The following is a 23,118-nucleotide window of genomic DNA, read 5'->3' as shown; positions in this document are numbered from 1 at the left end:
TCTTTTATGATATTACAGTACTGTTAAAATTTTAAGTGTACTAATCATATTGCAGTTATGTTCTTTTTAAAAGTCCTTTTATATTTCAGATATATATTCATAATTCCAGAAAGCTTAATCTTATATACTTATCAATAAAATAATATGATCTCTGGAATTTACTTCAAAAGAATCCAAAGGGCTGGAAAGAGGGCTATATATTAATCATTGTTTAGCTGATTTATATAGGTGCGTTCGTTAACCAACTTATTTAAGATATGTTTGAATACAGAGATTGGGTATTCCAAGTGAGTTAACTGAAAAGTATTTCTGACCTCCTGCCTCATCACTGAAATCATTAAAGACTGAAGACAGCTACACACAGAAAGAAACATAGAACAAAGTTAGAAAAAAGTAGTTATGGAAGTACAATGTCGGCGGGCATGTAAAAACTTCACTGAGAAAGAAAGAACTTCCAGTGCCTAAAATCGGGGTACGAAGCAATGGTCAACCTTGAGACTCCTTAACTGTTAGTGAATGCCAAGGGGGCAATTTAATAAAGAAAAAATACCTGATCTGGGAGTTAGACGACTAACAACGCCGAGCTTTGTAATTTCGAACTCACTTAACTTGTGTAGGTTTTGGAGTACGAAAACACGGGAAATTAAATTAAAAATAACAGTAACAATAATAATTGCGTTGTGTGTACATATGTTATTCTATTTAAACTTCACAACAACCCAAGGAGGTGTTGTGAGCGATTGACATAAACTTTTTAGAGGACTACTTAATGAGGTAAGCATCAACACATGGTCCCATTTCTCATATGAGGTGATTGAGGTTCGAGGCCAATAACCTGTTTAAGGTCATATACTGGAACGACTTGGTCCAAACAATATTCCCGGTTTATCTAACAAGAAAGAATGCTTTGAACACTCCAACGCACTGAACTATATCCGAGGGAAGCTTGTGGGGGCTAGATGTGAAATTCTGGAGAACTTAAAACCGTTTCCACAGACCTACAATTTTTCATCGCTCTACACATCTCGGTCTCACCGGGAAAAAAACAAAACCAAACCAAACAGCCTTTCACTCACCATTAGGAAGCCGGTCCTCTCAGCTGGGACCTCCTGCCCCAGCTCCCCAAAGCCTCTCCCCGCCAAGCCCCGAGCCTTCTCGAATCTCTCAGTCCGTGACCTTCAAACTACATCACCCATAAAGCCGTGCGAGGACACCGGCCCTTCGCCGGAAGTTTGAGAGGCTCCATCCGGCGCCGGGAAGAGCGAGCGTGGGGATTTCCTGGTTCTTCGAATACCACCTGCTTTCTTCTATTCTGGTCACCTGTGGGTTAGTAGCAGCAGCGGCGAGTTAGTCGGCCCAGTGCCGCTTCTGGAGCTGGTAACCAGTTCTTTCTGCTCTCGGGTCTCCGCGCTGTCGGGCCCTGCCCTGCTGGGTGGTGTGGCGCAGCCTCGCGCTTGGACTTGCAGCCCGGGCGCCGGGGACGGGGCTGGGGACTCAGCCGATCCAGCGCAGTCTTTGAGGTGGGGAAAAAGAAGTGCTGCTTCATGTGTGCTTTCACGTTTTTAAATAAAAGTAATCTCACAGTACTGCCAAGGGAATAAACTCTCAAGGTATTTGACTGTTTGGAAACATTGGAGAGACCGTGCAATGGGTGGCGCTTGGTCGGTTAGATGGCCCTCTTGAACGCCCAAGAAATAATGGTCGGTGACTTAAGTGACAAAGCTGTATTTGAGGTCTGCCCTGTCTCTTGAGCCATGTGACCTTGGACCAGTCAGGGGCACCGGGGTACACATCCGTAAAAGTGGATGTTGGTTTGGCTAAATCTAAGACTCTTTAAACTCAAGATTCTTTAAAATGACTTCTCAGGATAGTCCGTGTTCTTGGACAGCAAGGGCAGCATTTAGCCAGCTGAATCACCTCATCCTGCCTTCAAATCCTTACCTTCAGGAGAACCTGACAATGAGAAATGAAAAAGTAAATCAAACAGTAGAGGTGGACTTTAGACTTTGTGTGCTCTTCTGGAATGAGTAATGGTTCTATTTCTAGATGGCTTTTCTGCTGAGAAAGCTAAGGGAGAAAGTGTGCATTTTCCACTTCTTTTCACCTGAGAATACTGTATGCATAAGCACTGCGCTGGGGGTAGTGAATGGAACTATATTTTTGGAGGCCAGTTTTGCAGTCAACCTGCAGTGAGTGGGCTGTGGAGAAGGTAAGGAAGTGACCATGACTTAAATATTGCCTGAAGTAAACCTAACTGAAGAACCTGTATGATATGATTTTAAGGAAAAGGCAACTTTAAAGGGAGACCATTCATGAGTCAGTATACAGCAGTGCAAAATAAAGTCCTGAAAAGTTGTAGCTTTTGTTATTCATAATATTTTTAAAGCATTTAGGAATCTTAATATGAAGAGAATGGTGAAGTAAATTCTAGAGTAAATCAAAAGAAATAAAAAATCGTTTTCTAATCTAGAAGTCACTCCCCTACTTTAAGTTGTATACAGAATTTCAATATTTTGTTTCTATTCCTATGAGTAGTTTTGACCTATTTATAGGTAGCAGAAAGATATAAACAGGTAAGGTGAACAGTCACAAAGCCCACTTTTTTCTTTTTATATTGTCATGCTATTCCTACTACATGACTGATCAACAAAATTGCAGTGTCAGAACCCTAGAGACAACTGCTGTCAAAAATTATGGATTATAACCTTTCTTTCTCTTTAGCCTCAATACCTTATGCTCAGAATGGTAGAAACCTAGTTAGAATCCCAAATCTTTTCTTAATAGAATTTCATAGAAAAAAAAATCATACCTTAAAAAAAGTACTTTGAGAAGTTTATAGACAACTGAAATATGAACCATTTCCACCCACACACACAAAAAAGCTCAGTTTGTGCCCTACCACATTCAGTCCACAATTAGGCAACATTTATTAAAAGGTATGGAACAATTATTTTCTTTCTTACTGAAATAACAGAGTAACAAAGCAGACAAAGTTAATGGTTTTAAAAGCTTCTGTGATTCAAGGATAGACAAAGTGACCAATAGAACAGTGTCCAATAATAGGTCCAAAATATATGGTCGTCTCATTTGTGAAAAGGATAATACTGCAATGTAATGGGACAAATATAGTGAATTCAAGAATGATGCTGAGTCAAATGGATTATCTAGTGGGATAAAATGTATTGTGACCCCTACCTCACACCATGAGCAAAAATCATTCCCTGATGGATTAGCAGAATTAACTATGCGAGGTAAAGCAATAAATTTTTTTCATGTGAAACATAGCTTTTTGAATAGGATCATAATTTCCCTGAGAGGACAGATCTGTTTCTAGTACCACAGATTCTAAGAATACTACTTGGCATCTGCTGAAAACATCTGTCTTTATTTCTGTCTGCTTGCTTTAACCCCCCTTATGCCCTGATCCATATTGAAGTCCCTCTGGTTTGCCTGAAATACACTTTCCTCTTTGTAATGTGTTACCTTATTCCCCCTCCCAATGATGTCACCCCCTTCAACTGTATTCCACCAGAGTTCTTTATACATTATTTTATACATCCCCCATGTTGAATTATATTTAAAATTCTCAACTGATAACAGTTTTGAAATGTATGCTGTGATGACAGTTGACTACTAGTTACCTTTTTAAGAGTATATTGTTTTAGAAACCATAACTAATTTCTAATTATATCAGCACCCTGATAATGTTCAATCATTGATACAAGAAAGCAATTGCAAATGAGTTTTTTTTCCTATTTTCCTATTTTAAGGAAGAAATGTCTTCTGTAAAAAGAAGTCCAAACCAAGAAATTATATCCCAATTTCACTATTCAGCTGCAGAAGGAGATATTGCCAGGTTAACAGTAATGCTCATTCATTCTCCATCTCTTCTCAATGAAACTTCTGAAAATGGCTGGACTGCTTTAATGTATGCTGCAAGGAATGGGCACCCAGATGTTGTCCAGTTTCTACTTGAGAAAGGGTAAACATTTTAGGCTGTACCACCTGAAGGAGTGTCTGGTTTAATTTCTGGATTACGTATTTTCTTTTAAATTTTTCTTATAGCCATATTTATAACATTGGGCTTGTAAATAACTCATTGAACAGTCTTGTTATATAATAGCATAATTTCTAATTAAAAATTTTTAACTTTTTTTAATTGGGAAATTAACTCTTCATACTTAACAGCAAAGAAATTGAGTTAAATTAATTTTTTTCTCCCAAATACAATGTGTAAATCTACCCACTATGACTACAGAAAACTCCTTGTAAAAATTTAATATCTCATTATAGCACATAAAATGTATGCTTTTTTATTTTATAAATAATCTTCCAGAAATTTTAAATATCTGCTGTCTCTAACTTTTAATCATTTATGATTATTTCTTTTACCTTTCCATTAGTATATTATGTGCTAAAACAAAAAGAAATATATGCAGTTATTAAATAGAGGGGCTATCACGTACATCTGGAAATATTTTACTGTAATAAATGCTGAAGAAAATGTTTCTTCACTATTTTATTTTTTGCTTCCATCCATAGGTGCGACAGATCCATTATCAATAAATCAAGGCAGACTGCACTGGATATTGCTAAATTTTGGGGTTATAAGCATATAGCTAACTTACTAGCTAATGCTAAAGGTGGGAAGAAGCCTTGGTTCCTAACCAGTGAAATGGAAGAATGTGAAAATTATTTTAGCAAGACACTACTGGACCGGAAAAGTGAAAAAAGAAATAATTCTGACTGGCTGTTAGCAAAAGAAAGCCATCCAGCCACAGTTTATATCCTTTTCTCAGATTTAAATCCCTTGGTTACTCTAGGTGGCAATAAAGAAAGTTTCCAACAGCCGGAAGTCAGGCTTTGTCAGCTGAACTACACAGATATAAAGGATTATTTGGCTCAGCCTGAGAAGATCACCTTGATTTTCCTTGGAGTAGAACTTGAAATGAAAAAAGAGTTATTTAATTATGCTGGGGAAGTCTCACAAGAAAAAGATGGGTTGGTTGCCTGGTTTGCTTTAGGTATAGATCCTGTTGCTGCTGAAGAATTTAAGCAAAGACATGAAAATTGCTATTTTCTTCATCCTCCAATGCCAGCTCTTCTGCAATTGAAAGAAAAAGAAGCTGGTAAGAAGTGAACACTGTTTACATGTATTGGTAATAATCTGATTTTTGGTACTGGATTGAAATTGCTTGTATCCACAATTGCTAGGAAGCACACTCTTTCCAGGAAGCAATGAAATTAGGCTGTCTTCATTAGAAACTTCCTAAAGTTCTCACCCTAGAGGACTACTCTCCTGGGTGGTTACAGCAGTTTTAATCAGCCAGGATTAGTTTCCCCAGAATTAACCCTAATGCATACTAGTTTCACTTGATTTTTTAGTGAATGATTATTGAGTGCCTGCTGTACGCTGAGCATAATGGCAAAGACCTTGACTGTTTTGCTTTGCTGTCTGTTGCTTGCTATGCCAGTTCATGTGGGGTCATATATATCATGGTAAGAATGAGGGATTTTATTCTAAATTCCATTTAAATGTTATAACCTGGCCTAGGTTTTTTTTTTTTAAAAAAAAAAAGCTCACTCTGGCTGCTTTGTAGATCATGAACTGTAGATAATTAAGTGTGGAAGTCAGGAGTCCTATTAAGAGGGGCCTGGAGATTACAGTAGCCCAGGTAAGAGATTGCAGTGGCTTGAATTAGTGGAGTAGAGAGAAGGGGAGAGTTTGCGATATTCAGGAGGTAGAACTGATAGGGCTTGAACAGTAGGTTGAGACTTATAAGTGAGAAAGAGATGCTGGTAACCTAGACTGCGTCTGAGTTGTTAAGATGATAATAGGGGAGATGGAGGAAAAGTGGTATATTCAAGATACATTTTGGAGAGCAAATCAGCGATACTTGCTAATGGAGTGGGTATGGGGTATATAATAATGAAAGAAAAGATCAAGAATGACTGCTAAGTGTGAGACTTTAGTAATTTGGTAGATAGTAATACTCTTTCTTGATAAAATAATATAGAATGATGGGTAGAGCAAGGGAAGCAGGATAGACTTGAAGTAAATCAAGATTTTCACTTTGGGCATGTTAACTTTCAGAGAAGGGAAATAGAATCTGGAACTAAGGAGAGGAACTGGAATATACCTGTATGGCAGTCATCAACACAAAGGTGGTATTTAAATCCCAGGAAATTTCTGAGATTACTTAGAGAGTTGAGAGCAAGCAAAAAAAAGAACCTGAATCCCCCTAAATTTAGAGGTCAGATAGGAGAGGAGCCATCAAAGATGATGTTGACAGGGCGGCTGTAAGGTAAGAAGAAAACAGGAGAATGTGCTCATGGAAACCAAGAGAGCAAAGTATTTCTTGGCATTAGTAGTCAAATATATTGAATGCTGCTGAGAATTTGATTAAGATGACAAAGATTTTTTTTAAAGAATCTTTGGTTTGATAATATGAAGCTGTTGATGAATTTGATGAGAGGAGTGTCAGTGGAATAGAAGGTATATTACAGTAGACTGAAGAGTTAATGAGAGGTGAGGAAGGGGTCACTTCTCAGTATCCACATTCTCTTAGGTGATCTGGTAGGCTCTTCCAGAGACTTCTTAGCACTCATCCCAAAACCTGGGGTGGTATGTTTTATTCCCCACATCTGTGGAAAAAATACAACACTTTTAAAAAGAAAATATCCTTTCTTTGAAGCTGTATATATAATTTTAAGATCAAAAGGATCTTTTAAAAAAAGCTAGTAAGGAAACTGAGGCTGTTTTACTCAGCTGCTGTGTAACCTTACATAGATACTTAACCTCTGTCTGCCTCAGTTTCCTCCTCCCAAAAATGAGGATAATAATAGTACCTACATTATAGTGTTGCTCTAAACATTAAATAAGATAATGTACGTAAAGATCTTTGCCAGGTGCTTGACACATAGTAAGTACTCAATAAATGTTAGCTTTTTGTATTGTGATGATACTGAAATAATGGCGATACCTTGAGGTAAATTACATAATACACAGTAACAGAGCAGGCAGATATTTAATGTTGCCTGTGGTTCACTGAATTTCAGTGTTACATTTGTTTTTATTTATGGTTTATTAGTTGCATTTTTCCTAGTTTAAAATGTTGTTATTACTGTTTCTGATTATTTTGTTTATTTCAAAGTCCTTAGACTGAATAATCTATTTTAGGAGAGAGAGGTTTTTGTCAGGCATTTGAAATGTAGCATTTCTACACTTATTGCCCCAATTCTAGTATTTTTGGTCAGGCCATATTAATTCTTTTTTGAAGTATCAGGGTAAAGGCTGTAGCCAAAGTGTACATATTCTAAGATTTATTCTATTAGGCATTTTTGTCATAAACAAAGTTAATCACAAAAGTTGTAAACACAATATTTTTTTAAATTATTCTATGTAGTTTCTAGTTGTAAACAGAATATGTTCCACAGTGACACAGACCAGTATTGTCTTAGTCCCAAGGAAAGTAGAGATGGGTTCCTACAGTTTCCTAGTAATATTGTGTTTATGGCCCAAATCTAAGTTAAGAACTGTCTTTGTAGTGTATTTTTATAAAAGTCACTATTGTAAAGTCACTATTTATAAAGTCACTATACGCTAGAGTCATGCATATCCAAAACTTACAAATCACCTATAGTAAATGCCGAAACTAATACAGTGTATACAGATGTTAGTACCTCTATCTTTTTTTATATATAAATTTATTTATTTTATTTACTTATTTTTGGCTGCATTGGGTCTTTGTTGCAGCACGCGGACTTTCTCTAGTTGCGGCAGGCGGGGTCTACTCTTCATTGCGGTGCATGTGATTCTTATTGCAGTGGCTTTTCTTGTTGGAGAGCATGGGCTCGGTGCACGAGTCGCAGTAGTTGTGGCACGCGGGCTCAGTAATTGTGGCTTGCGGGCTCTAGAGCGCAGGCTCAGTGGTTGTGGTGCACAGGCTTAGTTTCTCTGCAACATGTGGGATCTTCCTGGACCAGGGATCGAACCCATGTCCCCTGCATTGGCAGGCGGATTCTTAACAACTGAGCCACCAGGGAAGTCCCAGTATATCTATCTTATATGAGAGTTATATGAGAGACAATATTTTATTAGTCCAAATTAAAGGTAAATCTAATTTTCATTTGTAGAATTAAATCTTTTAAAGAAAGATACAGATCATAAAAATAGGAATAATAAAACCCTTGACCACACAGCTATTCAGAAAATATAGTGTACATCTTTATTATGACCTAAGAACATTTTACTTCTGTATTAATTTGTTTACCATTTGTCACAGAAGTAAAACTTCTCTTGCTTCTCTCGTAGGGGTTGTAGCTCAAGCAAGATCTGTCCTCGCCTGGCACAGTCGATATAAGTTCTGCCCAACCTGTGGAAGTGCAACTAAAATTGAAGAAGGTGGCTATAAAAGAGTATGCTTAAAAGAAGACTGTCCTAGCCTCCATGGTGTTCACAATACATCATACCCAAGAGTTGGTAAGCCTTTTCTTTTACAGTGAAACCTCAGCCATCTGGAAATCTTAGGTAATAACGCATTCTGGAAAGACAAGATTTTGAGTTGCTGAGGGGCTTACCTTTTTATTGAAAGCTCTTTCATATATCTTTATGTTTTATTTAACTATTAAGACTATAATTATTAAAGTATTACATACTTTGATGACTTATACTACCCTTCTTAACCCTGGGTTAATCAGCATGAATTTGATGTGTTGAGATACATGATTTCAAAGTACCTGCTTGTGGCATCACCAAAGCAGTAGAGCCTGGAGCTAGCTTCTCATTACTGCTGGTGTCTGCCTGTACTTTCTCTCCTCCTAATTGGTGCTTTGAGTTGGCTGTGGAATTAGAAATCTGATAACCCAGCCCTTTAAAGTTGTATGAAAAAAGGATAGACTCAGCAACACCTGAGGAGGTCTCCTGGGAGTAAAGTGCATGGCTTAGTTACATATGTGTTTGCTGCTCAGGAGCCTTTTACATTTGATTACCGGTTCTCAGTTGTGATCTAGTGAGGCGAATTTACTGAATTAGTGACTTCTGGAGAGATGAACTATTATTTAAAGTGATTTTTTAATGGATTAAACTCAATCATAGAACCACATTAGCTTTTAAAAACATTTTGTTAAGGACTGCGATGGAAGGAATAGGGAAATTCACTACATTTGCTATGGTAAAATTTGAATTTTCTCCGTGCCAGGTATTACCTACTCAAACTTCTTTCTAATTAAAAAATAAAAATAAGCCTAGCATACCATAAATACACAATGAATGTTGCTATTAAGATGAGAAAGAAGACAAAAATGATCTTTCTTTAGCTTACTGACAATATTCCATGCAATTTTCCTGAAATACTCTGTCTCCCGACAGAAAGAAAGTCTCTTGTAACTAGACAAAAGTCTTGTTCTTACAGGAGATACATGTTTTTAATATCCTACTAGACAGTGACTTTACACAATGAGTCTAAATTATTTTTTCCTGTCATTCATACATCTGATTTTTTTTTTTTTAAACAGATCCAGTAGTAATCATGCAAGTTATTCATCCAGATGGGACCAAATGTCTTTTAGGCAGGCAGAAAAGATTTCCTCCAGGCATGTTTACCTGCCTTGCTGGATTTATTGAACCTGGTAAGCCTTTTCTTAATAATTTTTATAGTAATTTTCATTTAACTTATAATTTCTAAATAAAAAGTTTGGACAGCATTTGAGAAATAATCTCTGATAAATTATCATGTTATAAAACTGGGATATTTTAATTTTTCTGTGTATTTTAGATGATATATTTTTTATTTTTACCAGTGGAATAGTTTTGTGTTTTAAAAATTCATTATTTGCTCTTTCATATATCTTTCATATATTGCCCTTACCCAAGGTATCTGCATGATTTACACCTCACTTCCTTCTGTACTAGGCTCAACTGTCACCGTTTCAGAGAGGCCTTCCCTGATAGCCCTAAATACATTAGTTAGCCCTATACCCTGCATTTATAATCCCCGTCATCCAGTCTGATTTTGCCCTACAGCACTGATCAGCACCTAACATGATACATATGTATGTATTTATCTATTTATCTACCTATTTATTTATTATTTGCTAGTACCAGAATGTAAGTTCCATAAAGGCAAGGACTTTGTTTTATTTATTGCTCTATCCTAAACCTTTAGAGCATATGCCTGATAAGTTGTAGGAGTTCAGTAAATATTTGCGGAATAAATGAATATATCTAATTAACACGTTTAATCTCAACTTCCAATATTAATCTACATTGACAGATAATAATAGTACTAAACATATGTAGTGCCACACTTTCCCGAAGGCTTTCTTTGTATTAAATCATGTGATCCTCATACAAGCTTATAAAGCAGTTTTACAGATGGGACCCTAAGGTACAGGGGGCTGAATAACTTGCCCAAGATCAAACAGCTAGTAAGTGATAGGGCAGGGATTCAAACCTGGGCAGTTTGGCTCTGAGTCCATGCTGTTAATTTCTATGCTGCCTCTTAGTAGCTCTAGGTCATTTTTTAAAAACTGCTGTATATTTATGAATATTCTGCAATTCATTTATCCAATTCGGCTGTTGGACATTTAGTTTATTTCAAAGCTTTTACTATTACAAACAACACTGCAGTGAATATTCTTGAACTACTCCTTGTACACATTTGCAAGGAGTGGTACAAGCCTCCATAGGGTGTATATCTGAGAGTAGAATTGCTAGCTCATAGAATATGAGCATCTTAATCTTTTCTACATATTGCCAAGTTGTTTTCTGAAGTGTCCTACCAATTTACACTACCTCTGGAAGTACATGAAATGTCTGTTATTCCTCATCTTCACCAAGTTAGGAATATCAAGATTTTTATTTGCCATTCTGATAGTTATGAAATGGTTATGTCATTGTCATTTTAATTTTTATTTCCCTGCTGATGGAGCATCTTTTTCAGATATGTCTTAGGCATCCAGTTTCTTTTTCCCTGAATTTTACATTTTTATATTCTTTGCCTATTTTTGTTTTGATTGTTGATCTTTTTTTCTTATTGATTTTAGGGGTTTTTAAATATGTATTGTATGCTAATCTTTATTTAGTTTGGTCTTACAAATATCTTATGCTAGTCTATGAATTATCTTTTCACTAATTTTATGAATATAAATTAATTTTAATATAGGAAATTTACCAATCTATTTGAAATAGAAAGCTGTATTTAAATAGCAGACTATTTCTAAGCTTTCAGATAAATTTAACTTAGAAACTATTCCCTTTATTCTAATTCTCAGTTTCAACAAATCAGAAATATAAATTACATTTATAGGCATTACTTTATTATAGCTGGGTCAACAATTATATAGAGAAAAATAATCATTTGGTAAGAGAAAAATAATGAGTTTCATTGTATGCTGTTTTTAAAATTTTAGTTTTTAACTCTTTGGAAAAGAGTTATCTGCAATAATTGTTTGACAACATAAAAAAATGTTTCAAAATTTTAGTGAGGAAAAGGTTAGCTACATAAACAAGATAATATATAAAGTGTTTGCATAGTGTTTAGCCAACAGTAAGTAGGTACTGGATAGTCATAGATGTTATAATTTTTTAAATATAACAAATTTAGACCTTTAAGAAATGAAAAGTTTCTTGGCATTTGGATTCTGTAGGTAGTCATATACTTTAAGAAATAATGTTTCTTGGGCTTCCCTGGTGGCGCAGTGGTTGAGAGTCCGCCTGCCGGTACAGGGGACATGGGTTTGTGCCCCAGTCCAGAAAGATCCCACATGCCGTGGAGTGGCTGGGCCCATGAGCCATGTCCGCTGAGCCTGCGCGTCTGGAGCCTGTGCTGCACAACGGGAGAGGCCACAACAGTGAGAGGCCCGCGTACCGCAAAAAAAAAAAAAAAGAAATAATGTTTCTTGAATTCCAATCTCGTTTTAGGCTTCTGCTTTCTGATTCTTTGAATTGGGTTTCTGTCCAAAGTGTTTTCCAAATGTTTGAACCATTTGGAGCACAAAATGTCCAGGGTATGTTCATCAGCTACTTGTTCTTTTGCCCCATTTGATTAGGGGAGACAATAGAAGATGCTGTTCGGAGAGAAGTAGAAGAAGAAAGTGGAGTCAAAGTTGGCCATGTTCAGTATGTCTCTTGTCAACCATGGCCTATGCCCTCCTCCTTAATGATTGGTTGCTTAGCTGTGGCAGTGTCTACAGAAATTAAAGTTGACAAGAATGAAATAGAGGATGCCCGCTGGTTCACTAGAGAACAGGTGAAGTTCAATTTAATTTCCTTCTTCTATTGATTCTCTGACTCTATTGGTTTGGGCATGTAGCAAGGATACATGTTTTCAACAAGTTGAATGAATGGCTATGGCCCCCTCATCATTCATGGATTACAATGTAATTGATGTGTCCACTGTTAACTCCTTCTGTGAGATTCTTCTAGTAATGATGATTCTATGCCGTTTTCTCATTTCAAATGCCGTTCCTTGAGATTAATGATACCTTTCAGTGGCCTTAAAATGGGTGAACATTATTTCAGAGATGAGAAGCAGGAATATTATTATTAGACATATTTTAGTTTGTAGCATTAAAGCAAGTAACTCAAAAAATATCAGTAAAAATGCATATAAGTTTTGAAAAGTTCTTGTTCATTTTAAATGTACTTGACAAGACTGACGAAACTGTATAACAGATACACTCACAGAACTTTTTAAAACTCATCCTTAAGTAATATAATGAAAGATAAATTACTTGTCTGTGTTTTGTATAACCCAATGTCTTTGTATAGAAAACAGATGGATACTCTACAGTAGTGAAAACCTGAAATCCTTAGTGACTTCGCTTACACAAAATTAATTTTATTTTATGCTCAACCTCAAAAAAAGTAGAAATTAGATTTTTTTTCCAGAATTTTATAAAAGGATAAAAGGGAATTTTTTCCAAAAGTTGATTTTCACTTTGAAAATAAATGTGTAGCATATACTTTGCTTTTTCATAACCTTATTTTCATCAGGAAAAATGTCTTTCTGGAATATTTTAAAAATTGAATCACTGACTCAATGAAGCAACTAAAAATAGTGTACTAAATTTTGCATGTTGAATATGGATGTTATTACTTTCTCCTGTTGTTATTCACTGTAAAAGTCATTACATTTTAGTTGAATTGTATAAGCATAGAAATAGTATTTAAGTATGACAGACAGTTTTAAAATCCTAATACATTTTATTGTGGTGTATTTTAGGTTGTGGATGTTGTGACCAAAGGGAAGCAGCAGGCATTCTTTGTGCCACCAAGCCGAGCTATTGCACATCAACTAATCAAACACTGGATTGGAATGAACCCCAATCTCTAAATCAAAAAACTAAACTTTGACTATGTCTAATTGATTTATTTTTTAAGTCAAAATTAAATTTTATTTCACACTGATAGAAACCATGAAAAAGATTTACATTTTCCCACATTACAGCACAACATTTCAATGGAATATTTCTTGCCATAAATTAGATCTTGCTGATATGTGTGAAACAATAGTTTATATTCTTCAAGATAAAAGCAAAATGACTTAGTAAATGATTGTTTAAAAACTGTAAATCCAGACATAAACATATGGCTTCATTATTAACATCCTATACTGTCCATACGAAATCGTTTCCATCATCAAGTAGCACCCATTTATAAAGCATTCCTAACGGTATTCTAGTCAGTTGGGATACAGCAGAAAAATTAACAACAGTTCAGAAATATCAAGCATACATTTTTGCTACATATTAACCTGGGTGGTAACTACACCATAAAAATCTATTTAAAATCAAATAATTGCTACTTTTATGTTTGCACAAAAACTAACTTAAAAAGATCCTCTCTGACTACAGTGAAAATTTCAAATAAGTCCACTGGCAGATAAAAGTAAAGCAGATTCTTTGAATGGAATTGTTCATTTCCTACAGCAGTTGGTTTCAAACCTATGTGCAAAATAAGTAAACTAAAACTCTGTGCTATGAGGAGAATCATCTTAGAGCAAATCATCTTAGAAATGACAGTTTGCAAGATCAGTCTTAAATATTTCAAAACATACTAGAATATGACCTAATTATTCTTCCAGAAAATTACAGAAAAATACAACCACAGAATTATTCTCGTTACCTGGACTGAAGATTCTAGTAACTCTGCAGGCCTAAGCTGCAGACAAAGGTCCAGTTTAAGAGGTAGTGCAGAAACTTTGAAGGGATGTCTGGTTTCTTTCTACAAGTATAAATACATTTTCAATGCCATCATGTCTGTGATTCAGAATGTCAAATTACAGCATGTATTGACAGCAGATGTTTATGGCAAGTAGGCAATATTTGGTCTGTTATGAAGGATAAAAAAGAAGAAAGAACGTATTTCGTTTCTAGAGAGGAAAAAGAATATTAAATAGAAATTATATTCAGGAAAGAAAAACCTGGTCCCCAAAATAAAAGGGCCATTAATCGAAGACAGCTATATTACTCTTTACTGACACTTAGAAGCATTATCCCTATAATTAGGAATAATGTAATAACACATTCTTACTATGTATTATAATCATTAAGCACATATGAACACATATAAAAATGCAGATACTGCATGGTGACTAATTTGGGAATAAGTCCAGAGTCTAAGTCACAGCATGCATAAACTGTCTTAACTGCTCATTTATACCTGAACAAGTTTTCATTAAGCATACTAATAATTTTCAAGTGATGTAAGAAAAAATCTGGTTGCAGTATTTTATTTTTTTGCTGAATTACATTTGGGAGAAAGAAGCTAGCTTCTTCACCTATTTTAATACTAGTATATTCTGGATCATATTATACATAGAAACTTAACAGATCATAAATTTCCCACGAGATTCATTTAGTCTGTGTCATTGGTGTGTATTTGCAAAACATTTTAACACTGCGAACATCAGAGGTTTCAAGATCGGGCACAGGAAAAAGCTTATACTCTACGATGATGATGCTGGTGTGCACTTCTCCACAAGGCCTCTTAGTGACGTCAATTAATGGAAGGTAGGAGTTTATCAATGAACTGCTTGATATCCATCGTTTCCTGTTGACATGAACTGTGCATCATGCCTCCAGAGGTTTTGATGGTTACATTGGCTGGATTTACCAAGGTTTTCAGCCTTTCAGCAGTGGAGAACCAAACACTAGGGGAACTAAAGGATCCAAATCTCCATGGCACTGAAGAATAGAAATGTCTCTATTCACGCCACTGATAGGACCCTGTGGAAAGGAAGCTCGCGGCGGAAGCCAGCAGCTGAGAGCGGCGACGCTGCCCAGCTTCTGCTGTGTGGTCAGTGCCATGTACAGAGATAAAGCTGCTCCTTGAGAAAATCCTCCCAAAATAATTCTGTTAGAAGGAATGCCATTCTTCACCTCTTGCTCTATCAAAGATTTTACACTTTCTGCTGCTTAATTCCAGTTTCATCTTCCTGTGAATCTGATGAAAGCCCAATAAATGTCAAACCAAGTAGGCATGGCCACGTTCATATTTAATGTTACAGACATAACCGGTCCTGTGTCTCTCAACCCATGAAGGAAAATCACCGCAGCGGTGGCCTTCCGGAAGGCGGGCACGATGGCGGGCAGCGGGGCAGACGTGTTATTGCAGCACAGACACCTGCTCGACCCACCGCGCGTCCGAAGCGAAAAGGCGGTGCGAGCGCCGCGTCCCGCCCGCGCACAGGCTGCGCGCTCAGGCGCGTGCGCGCCCACGCGGCGCCGCACCGCCCTCCGACCCCGCCCTAATTGATTTCTAATCCCATTTGTTCCTCAAGTGAGATTAGAAATGTTTAATGCGCTTTAGAACGTCACAACACAAATATCATACTGGGTTTTCGAAATATTTTCGAAATGTACCTTCCATCTTAACGATAAAATTCATATTTTTAAAAATTATAACATTGCCTCAGATTTTGTTAAATCTGAGTCAGCCTTCTCTGAACTTTCTGGGGGGGGGAGTTGTGCTTCACAGTTTTATCTCACAAAACCGCATTTCTAATAAGAGAAATCATGTTGTAAAGAAGTATGTGCTGAAAATGTAAATAAACCTAAATTTCATCACCTCTTGTAAGCATTAGACCATTCACTAAAGGTCTTTTTTGAGAAATATTTTTAATGAATTTTGAGCTTGATTTTTAATACTTTCGTTATCATGAAGGTCCTTTTGATTGTCCGTAGCTGATTTTTGCTCATCTTCCCATTGTAGTCCACTTTTTCTCCTGGTTCCATTGTTCTAACAGTGGCACTGTTACAGTGTTACTACTAGTCTGTTTTGATCAGTTAAGAATTTTCTATTTTAACAACTCTATTAGTGAGCACTATACCACGCCCTCAGGGAAAGAGAACTTAAGTGAGAGAATACCATTGTGTCTGGGACCCCCTTCTTAAACATAAAATTAATTAACGTATCTATTTGCTAGCTCTACTCAAAGTTGTTCTTAAGACAAATCAGGAGTCTCTGCTTTTTCAGTGAAATTAAACATATCTGCAAGGAATTCTTTTCAAGGTCAAATATTAAATAAAATCCCAGATAGATTTACATATTTAATAAAAACACTGGCTTATGTCATTTTGTGATAAGGGAATGTATCTTCATTAGGGGAAAATTATATAATCATTACTAATAACATTTATTAAACTCAAATACAACATCTTGGTTTTGGCCTTATTTCAACACATTCTAAGAAACGTTTATTTAATAAGCATATCTTAGAACTGAATCAATAAGATTTTAGAGAAAGTGAACTGTAGCATTTCACAATTTTGCAACATAAAACTGTCATATTTTATAAGGATGTTTTGAAATTGTTTTAAAAGGTACTTTATAAATGTATAAATTTATATAATTTGGCTCTTTACTATTCTATGTTGGAACTGGAAAAGAACTTAAAGACAATATTTGTAGCTCACTGCCTTTTTTTATAGATAAGGAAAAGGAAATCCTGAAAGGTGAATTTAATTAATATATCCTTTAAAGGTGAATCAATTAATTAATTGGTGAAAGTCACACAATTATAACCACTTACAATTATTAATACAATTAATTATAATTAACTTAATTACAACAGTCTGTACTGTATAACCCAGTGCAGGATTCTCCCTCTAATAGGAAGTAAAAACTATTACTCAAAGTATATGTGGGGTGATAAGAAGAATAAATTTAATTTACCAAATCCTGTTAATTAAAATTTAGGTACTAAAATTCATTTAAATAATACCTTTCTTAAACAAAACTTTATTTTACTAATGAACAATGTTTTTCTTAGTAATTTATGAAAATATTGATATCAGGACTTTAGACAAAATTAAGACTTACATAAGACATTTAGGTACATAATAAAATTTGCGGAGTAACTAAGCCTGTGCGCCACAACTACTGAGCCTGCACTCTAGAGCCCACGAGCCACAACTATTGAGCCCACATGCCACAACTACTGAAGCCCACGTGCCTAGAGCCCATGCTCTGCAACAAGAGGAGCCACCACAATGAGAAGCCTGTGCAGCGCAGAGTAGCTCCCGCTCGCCGCAACTAGAGAAAGCCCATGCACAACAATGAAGACCCACCGCAGCCAAAAATTAAAAAAAAAAAAAGAAGAAGAAGATCTGAAGGGACAAAAGGCCTTAAGGAGGAAAACAGAAAGGCTTCTGGGAGAAACTGACTGAAGTTCAGATCGTTAGGTATGTAAACCAGAAAAACACATATCAGACAGTAAATAGGATTGCTGCAAATAGAAGAATTTTTGGCATTCCAATTTAGATCTAGAATTTCGCCATATTCATCTTTTGGTTGTATTATTTAAATATCTTCTGAGTGCATTTTTGAGACTAAAGTATTGAAACGCCAGAAAATATTTAACATGAAGAATATAAAGCCTTAGTTTTAATTCAGGAAGCATTACCCCAGATATAGGTAATCCGAAAGTTCCCTACACTGAAATTTTAGGGAAGAGTTAATACACATTTCTTGGATATATGGAACCATTAACGGAAAGGAAATAGTCTAATGCCCTTCAAAGGTTTCTGAACTACAACTGGTGGTTATACTGAACGGGGTCTGATCTTTTATAGCTCAAAGACAGCCTGTGATAGGAACAATCTTAGACATATGGTATATTAACGTGACAGCTAAATTTCTTTGCACCTGAATTTTCTATGTAATTTGTACTATGACACAAGGACCTACTGCATAGCACAGGGAACTCTGCTCAATATCATGTAACAACCTAAATGGGAAAAGAATTTGAAAAATAGATACATGTATATGTATAACTGAATCAATTTGCTGTACACCTGAAACTATACAACATTGTTAACCAACTATACTCCTATATAAAAAAAGTTTAAAACATAAAGTAACTCTGCAACAGTTTAAAAAAAATTTGAACTACATAACTATACAGAAAATGATGTGCCTTGATTATTACAAAGTATAATGACTCAAGGTTCAGTTTTACACCAAATGTACTTTTTTTTTTTTTTTTTTTTTTTTTTTTCAGTACGCGGGCCTCTCATTGTGGCCTCTCCCATTGCGGAGCACAGGCTCCGGACACACAGGCTCAGCGGCCATGGCTCACAGGCCTAGCCGCTCCGTGGCATGTGGGATCTTCCCAGACCAGGGCACGAACCCGTGTCCCCTGCATGGGCAGGTGGACTCTCAACCACTGCGCCACCAGGGAAGCCCCCAAATGTACTTTTAATACTTACAGATTCTAAGATTACATCATAAAATTTCAGGTTTTCATAGTGTTAGGATAGCCAAGTAAAACATAAAGTATCAACAGAAAGTGATTATAAATTTAGTTTTGGATATTTAATCCTGTACTCAGGGAAAATCAGCATCTAAGTAAATTATTGTTTTAATAATTATTAAACTGCTAACCTCTGAGAGGTGGATAACCACTTGCAGATAGAAGGAATAGCCAAGAAATGTTAGAGGTTTAAGTGCAATGATTGTATTCTAGTGAAAATGAAGGTAACGATACATTAAAATATTTATTTTCTGCTTTGTGTGTTATGTGTAACCATATGTTTAAATGTTTTGATAAATGTTTTCTGAAAAATGGAAAAAGCCAAATTTCAGTCATCCTGTTTAGAATTAAAGATGTGTAAACAAAAAATACAAAAACCTATTTAAAAGTTGCCATATTTGGAAGCCTTAAATTTTTTATTTAAATCTTTTAAATCTTTCTAATCTTATAGTTTGGGGTCACATGTATTTGTGTACATACATACACACACATATGTTTTATATAAATACACACACAGACTTAATATATACACAAACATATACAATATAGTTCAATAATTTTTTATCTTCAGATTTAAAGTTACATATCTAGCCTAACATCTATTTTTATTACTTGTCTAATATTACCAGTCTTTGCATTTTTAATTTTTCATTTTGTTGGAAAAATGATTAAGTAACTTTTTCATAGATAAGGTTAGGGACATAGATGAAGACAGAAAAGAATGGAGCAACAGAGGGTGAGACCATGAGATAGAAGGAGAAAAGATAAGTTTGTTAATAAGCCAAATAAACTTGATTAAATCTCGTAAACAACAGTAGACATCTAGTCCTAGAACTGTGTTACTAATGTGAATATAGCAAAATACTAGGTGAGACTGTTCTATAAAACAAATCTATTAATTATTTACAATAAAATGTCTACAATGCAAATTTTACTAGGGATGAGAACCAGTTACTAAGTTCTGAGTGTGTGTGTGTGTGTGTACACGCATGTGCGAGCTCGTGAACTGGGAGTGATGGGTGATGAGTAAAATTTATGTGCTGCACTTAAAAGGGCCAATTTTCTCTTAGCAGAAAAATGTCTAGGACAAAGTAATCCAAAGTACAAAATTAGGAATGTCTGTCTCCAAATGTAAAAGATCTGGGTCTTGGGGCAAACCAGAAGCACTTGCAAAGGGGTTAGAAAGGGAAGGCAGAAGATGTTGACTTCAGTGCAGATGAGAGGGGTGCTTGATAAGGGGGCCAAATGCTTGGGAGCTTTGACACCACAGGGACGGAGGAGAGGGACAGAGACATGGTGTATTTTGAGGAGACAGGAATAATACTGTTGCCAAGAGCCTGCATCTTCAAAAAGAATCTCATCGGTCAGGAGAGAACTGGAAAGGACTTGCTCGTGAAAATAAACTTAGTACTGAAAATGATTTTTTTCCCTACACTATACCTTGTCCTTTTTCTTCCCAGGACACTTAGTTAGAATTCAAAACAGCTTCTGAAAGGGGGTGTGCAGTTTATTATTATATACAATAGATTTTTCAAATAATTCCATTTATTTGCCCAAAGTAGAAATGATCAAAAGGAAAGTTATTTGAGTAATAAGACGGCAAGAGAAAAATGGGTAGTCAGCAGCCTGAATTCTTTTATATGGGAAAATCTTTTCAACTGTAAAATAAACACTTGGTAATGTTGATTGGGCTAACAGGCAAATACTATTTTCACTGAAGGATATCCACATATAATTGTACTAATTGGTGGAAGTAGCACTTTTAACTTACCTTTATTCCTTCAAGGATACATTTCTTTTATTGCTAAGCAGACAGCATCATACACTGGACAACAGATATTTCTCCTTTTCACAATTCCCATTATAATGATGCTCTACAGAATAGTGGCGTGGCTTTGGAATTTTAAAACAGACCTTAAGTTTTTCCTAATGGATACATTTTTCTTCCTAACTAGAAGTCTGATAAGAGACAAACTGCAGTATAAAGAATGAAAAAATATCCTGGCTTTCCATTCCTGGGCTCATGGGAACTATACCAGACCAACTCCTTGTCTCACCCCTGATGGATTAAGAACATTCTTCTAACCACTTAACTTGTGAGGTAGTTTCATTTTTAGTAATGTGGAAGTTTCACCCAGCAGTAGAAATTGAAAATGGTACTCATATCTATTTTAGAACAGAGTAAGTGGACAAGTGATCTAGTCTGAAGTTTATTTTTGTTTACTTTTTATCCTGCCCATTTTACTCTAGACCGAAATTGTACTCTGTTTGGAGGAGTGTGATGTTTTGAACACCTCAGTACAAGTACCTTATAAATATTTATTACCGCTTCAGACAGCAGTAAGCTGAAGTCATCTCCATCAGTGGGGGTAAAAATGTTTTAAAATGCCATTTATCCAACAGCTTTGCTGCTAAGAGTTACTTTGCTTTTTTGCTGGGTTTACTTGTGTTTATGAAACAAGTTTGAATACTCTAGTGCCAAAGAGTTTGGAGGATTTGGAACTCCAAAGAAAAGATGCCCCAACAATGTGTGCAAATTCAAATCTCCGGGGCTGTGTTGGTGCTGACCATCATCTGCTCTGCACTGTCATAGTGAGGGCTTCAGTGGGAATCTAGCCATGAGCGGGAAGCCAGTAGGAACTCCGTGTGTTCTGGGATGACAGGAGAAAATACAGACATATCTGCGTGAACCTCAAAGTTTTCATGGCCGTAGAGCTATCTAATAATGATTATTCTTGTAAAATACTCATATTATACAAATTACTAGGTTTCTCATACTGACATTTTTCTTTATTTCCCAGCCATTTTACACATCTTCATGAGTAATAAGCATATTTTTTCATTCTGATGATATATTTACCTTATAAATGCTTTGTTTTGTTTTACACCATGAAAAGGGCACATAATTCTCCTTGTTCAGTATATCTAACATCAATACTAATAAATTATAAATTCAATTTAAATTAAGTTTTCTGGACTTTGTAAAAGTTATTTTTTGCCTGTTCTTTCCAATGTATGTCTAATAACTATGGATCCCTATTTACAACAAGTTCCTAAGAAAACAACTCTAGTTAGCTTATTCTCATAATACTAATAATGTTTACACAGGACTTTATATATAGAATATTAGCAATTATTATTTCATTTTATCCTTAATCCTATGAAATGCATATTAATATCATTATCCTCATTTTACAGTTGGCTAAAAGGGATTAAATTTCTCAAAGTCACATTGTGAATAATTAGAGGAGCCCAAGTAGAAGAGCCCAAGTTTGAATCCAAGTATTTCACTCCAAACCTTTCATTTTTCCACTTACCAGAGCTATCTTACAGAATTTTCTTAATAATGCTGCATTGACAAAAGCACATCTAGTCTTAATTTCCTCCTTCAATCCTTTAAAATTTGGTCAAATTCAGGTTGGGTCTTCTACTCTTGTTACTCTGCACATTTCTGCAGGATCTTCACTGCTTACTTGGTTCCCAAATTGTATCTCCAACTGCCTATCAGACATGCCTACTTGGATATCTCAGAGCCTTCCAAATACTACATGTATAAAATTATCTTTTCTTCCAAGCATATCCCTGCTTCTGTATCCCTATTTTAATAGTCTTGCAATTACTCAGCATGGAACTTTGGATATTGTTATCCTTAATTTGTCTAATTTATCTCTCACCCTACCCTACCCCACAGCCAAACAATCTCCAAACCCTATCCCTTTTGCTTCTCTTCCTACTTCAGATTTTATTCCCAATCTATTATTCTTCACACTACAGCCAAAGGAAATCTTAAGGGGCAATCTTTTCTAGGCTTTCCCTTACTTAAAATTCTTGAAAAAAGACTCCTCTTTGGACAAAGGATAAAGTCCTATTTTCTTAGCAGAGCAATTTACCTCTGCAGTTTCAACGCTCATCACTTCCCTTTCTTCTAGCCCCTTGTGTACCATAATTGATGTTCTTGCAAAAAGGCACAAGACAAACCTTCTAAATTTTTATTATGCATTAATAACATTCATTAAGGATCACCTGAATAATTATGATGAATATCATGTGCTACTAGTTTAAATGGAAATGTTTCATTTACTTAAAGATTCTAAACTATGTTTTCATTGATATATTCATAGGACTTCAAAAATTCTAAATCAGGGCCTGTATCATTTATCCCAGTTTTACAAAAGAATACAGTTTTACAAATGAGTCTAGGAGAAGTCAGGTGACTTCCCCAAGGTCAACATAGGATATGAAAATGGGACTCACATTTAAATCTTCTTAATCAAAGTCTACAACCTCTACCATACCATACACCATACTGTTTCTGCCCCTGAATCTACCATACAAAGATAAATGAATGACTTTATAATTA

At 35.7% G+C, this 23,118-nt stretch overlaps 1 protein-coding gene and 1 pseudogene across 5 annotated transcripts; one reads left to right on the top strand and one right to left on the bottom strand.

The window, feature by feature from the left end:
• The first annotated feature begins 1,236 nt into the window (after positions 1-1,236).
• NUDT12 (nudix hydrolase 12) lies at positions 1,237-13,357 on the top strand. Of its 5 annotated transcripts, none has more exons than XM_060093225.1 (7): positions 1,237-1,377; positions 3,771-3,982; positions 4,543-5,129; positions 8,315-8,482; positions 9,517-9,630; positions 12,052-12,251; positions 13,227-13,357. In XM_060093225.1, exons 2-7 carry the CDS (start codon positions 3,777-3,779, stop codon positions 13,335-13,337), a joined length of 1,386 nt encoding a protein of 461 aa, XP_059949208.1. In that variant the 5' UTR covers positions 1,237-1,377; positions 3,771-3,776; the 3' UTR covers positions 13,338-13,357. The 5 variants fall into 5 exon arrangements, with proteins under 5 accessions (XP_059949208.1, XP_059949205.1, XP_059949204.1 ...); XM_060093222.1 differs by having other exon boundaries at positions 1,258-1,326; XM_060093221.1 differs by lacking the exon at positions 1,237-1,377 and adding an exon at positions 1,440-1,520.
• A 1,585-nt stretch (positions 13,358-14,942) lies between these two features.
• On the bottom strand, positions 14,943-15,874 carry LOC132486799 (acyl-protein thioesterase 1-like; annotated as a pseudogene).
• Positions 15,875-23,118: the final 7,244 nt, after the last annotated feature.

This window comes from Mesoplodon densirostris, chromosome 3 (assembly GCF_025265405.1).
Source record: "Mesoplodon densirostris isolate mMesDen1 chromosome 3, mMesDen1 primary haplotype, whole genome shotgun sequence".
Lineage (NCBI taxonomy): Eukaryota > Metazoa > Chordata > Mammalia > Artiodactyla > Ziphiidae > Mesoplodon > Mesoplodon densirostris.
This window is presented reverse-complemented; position numbering and strand designations above follow the sequence as displayed.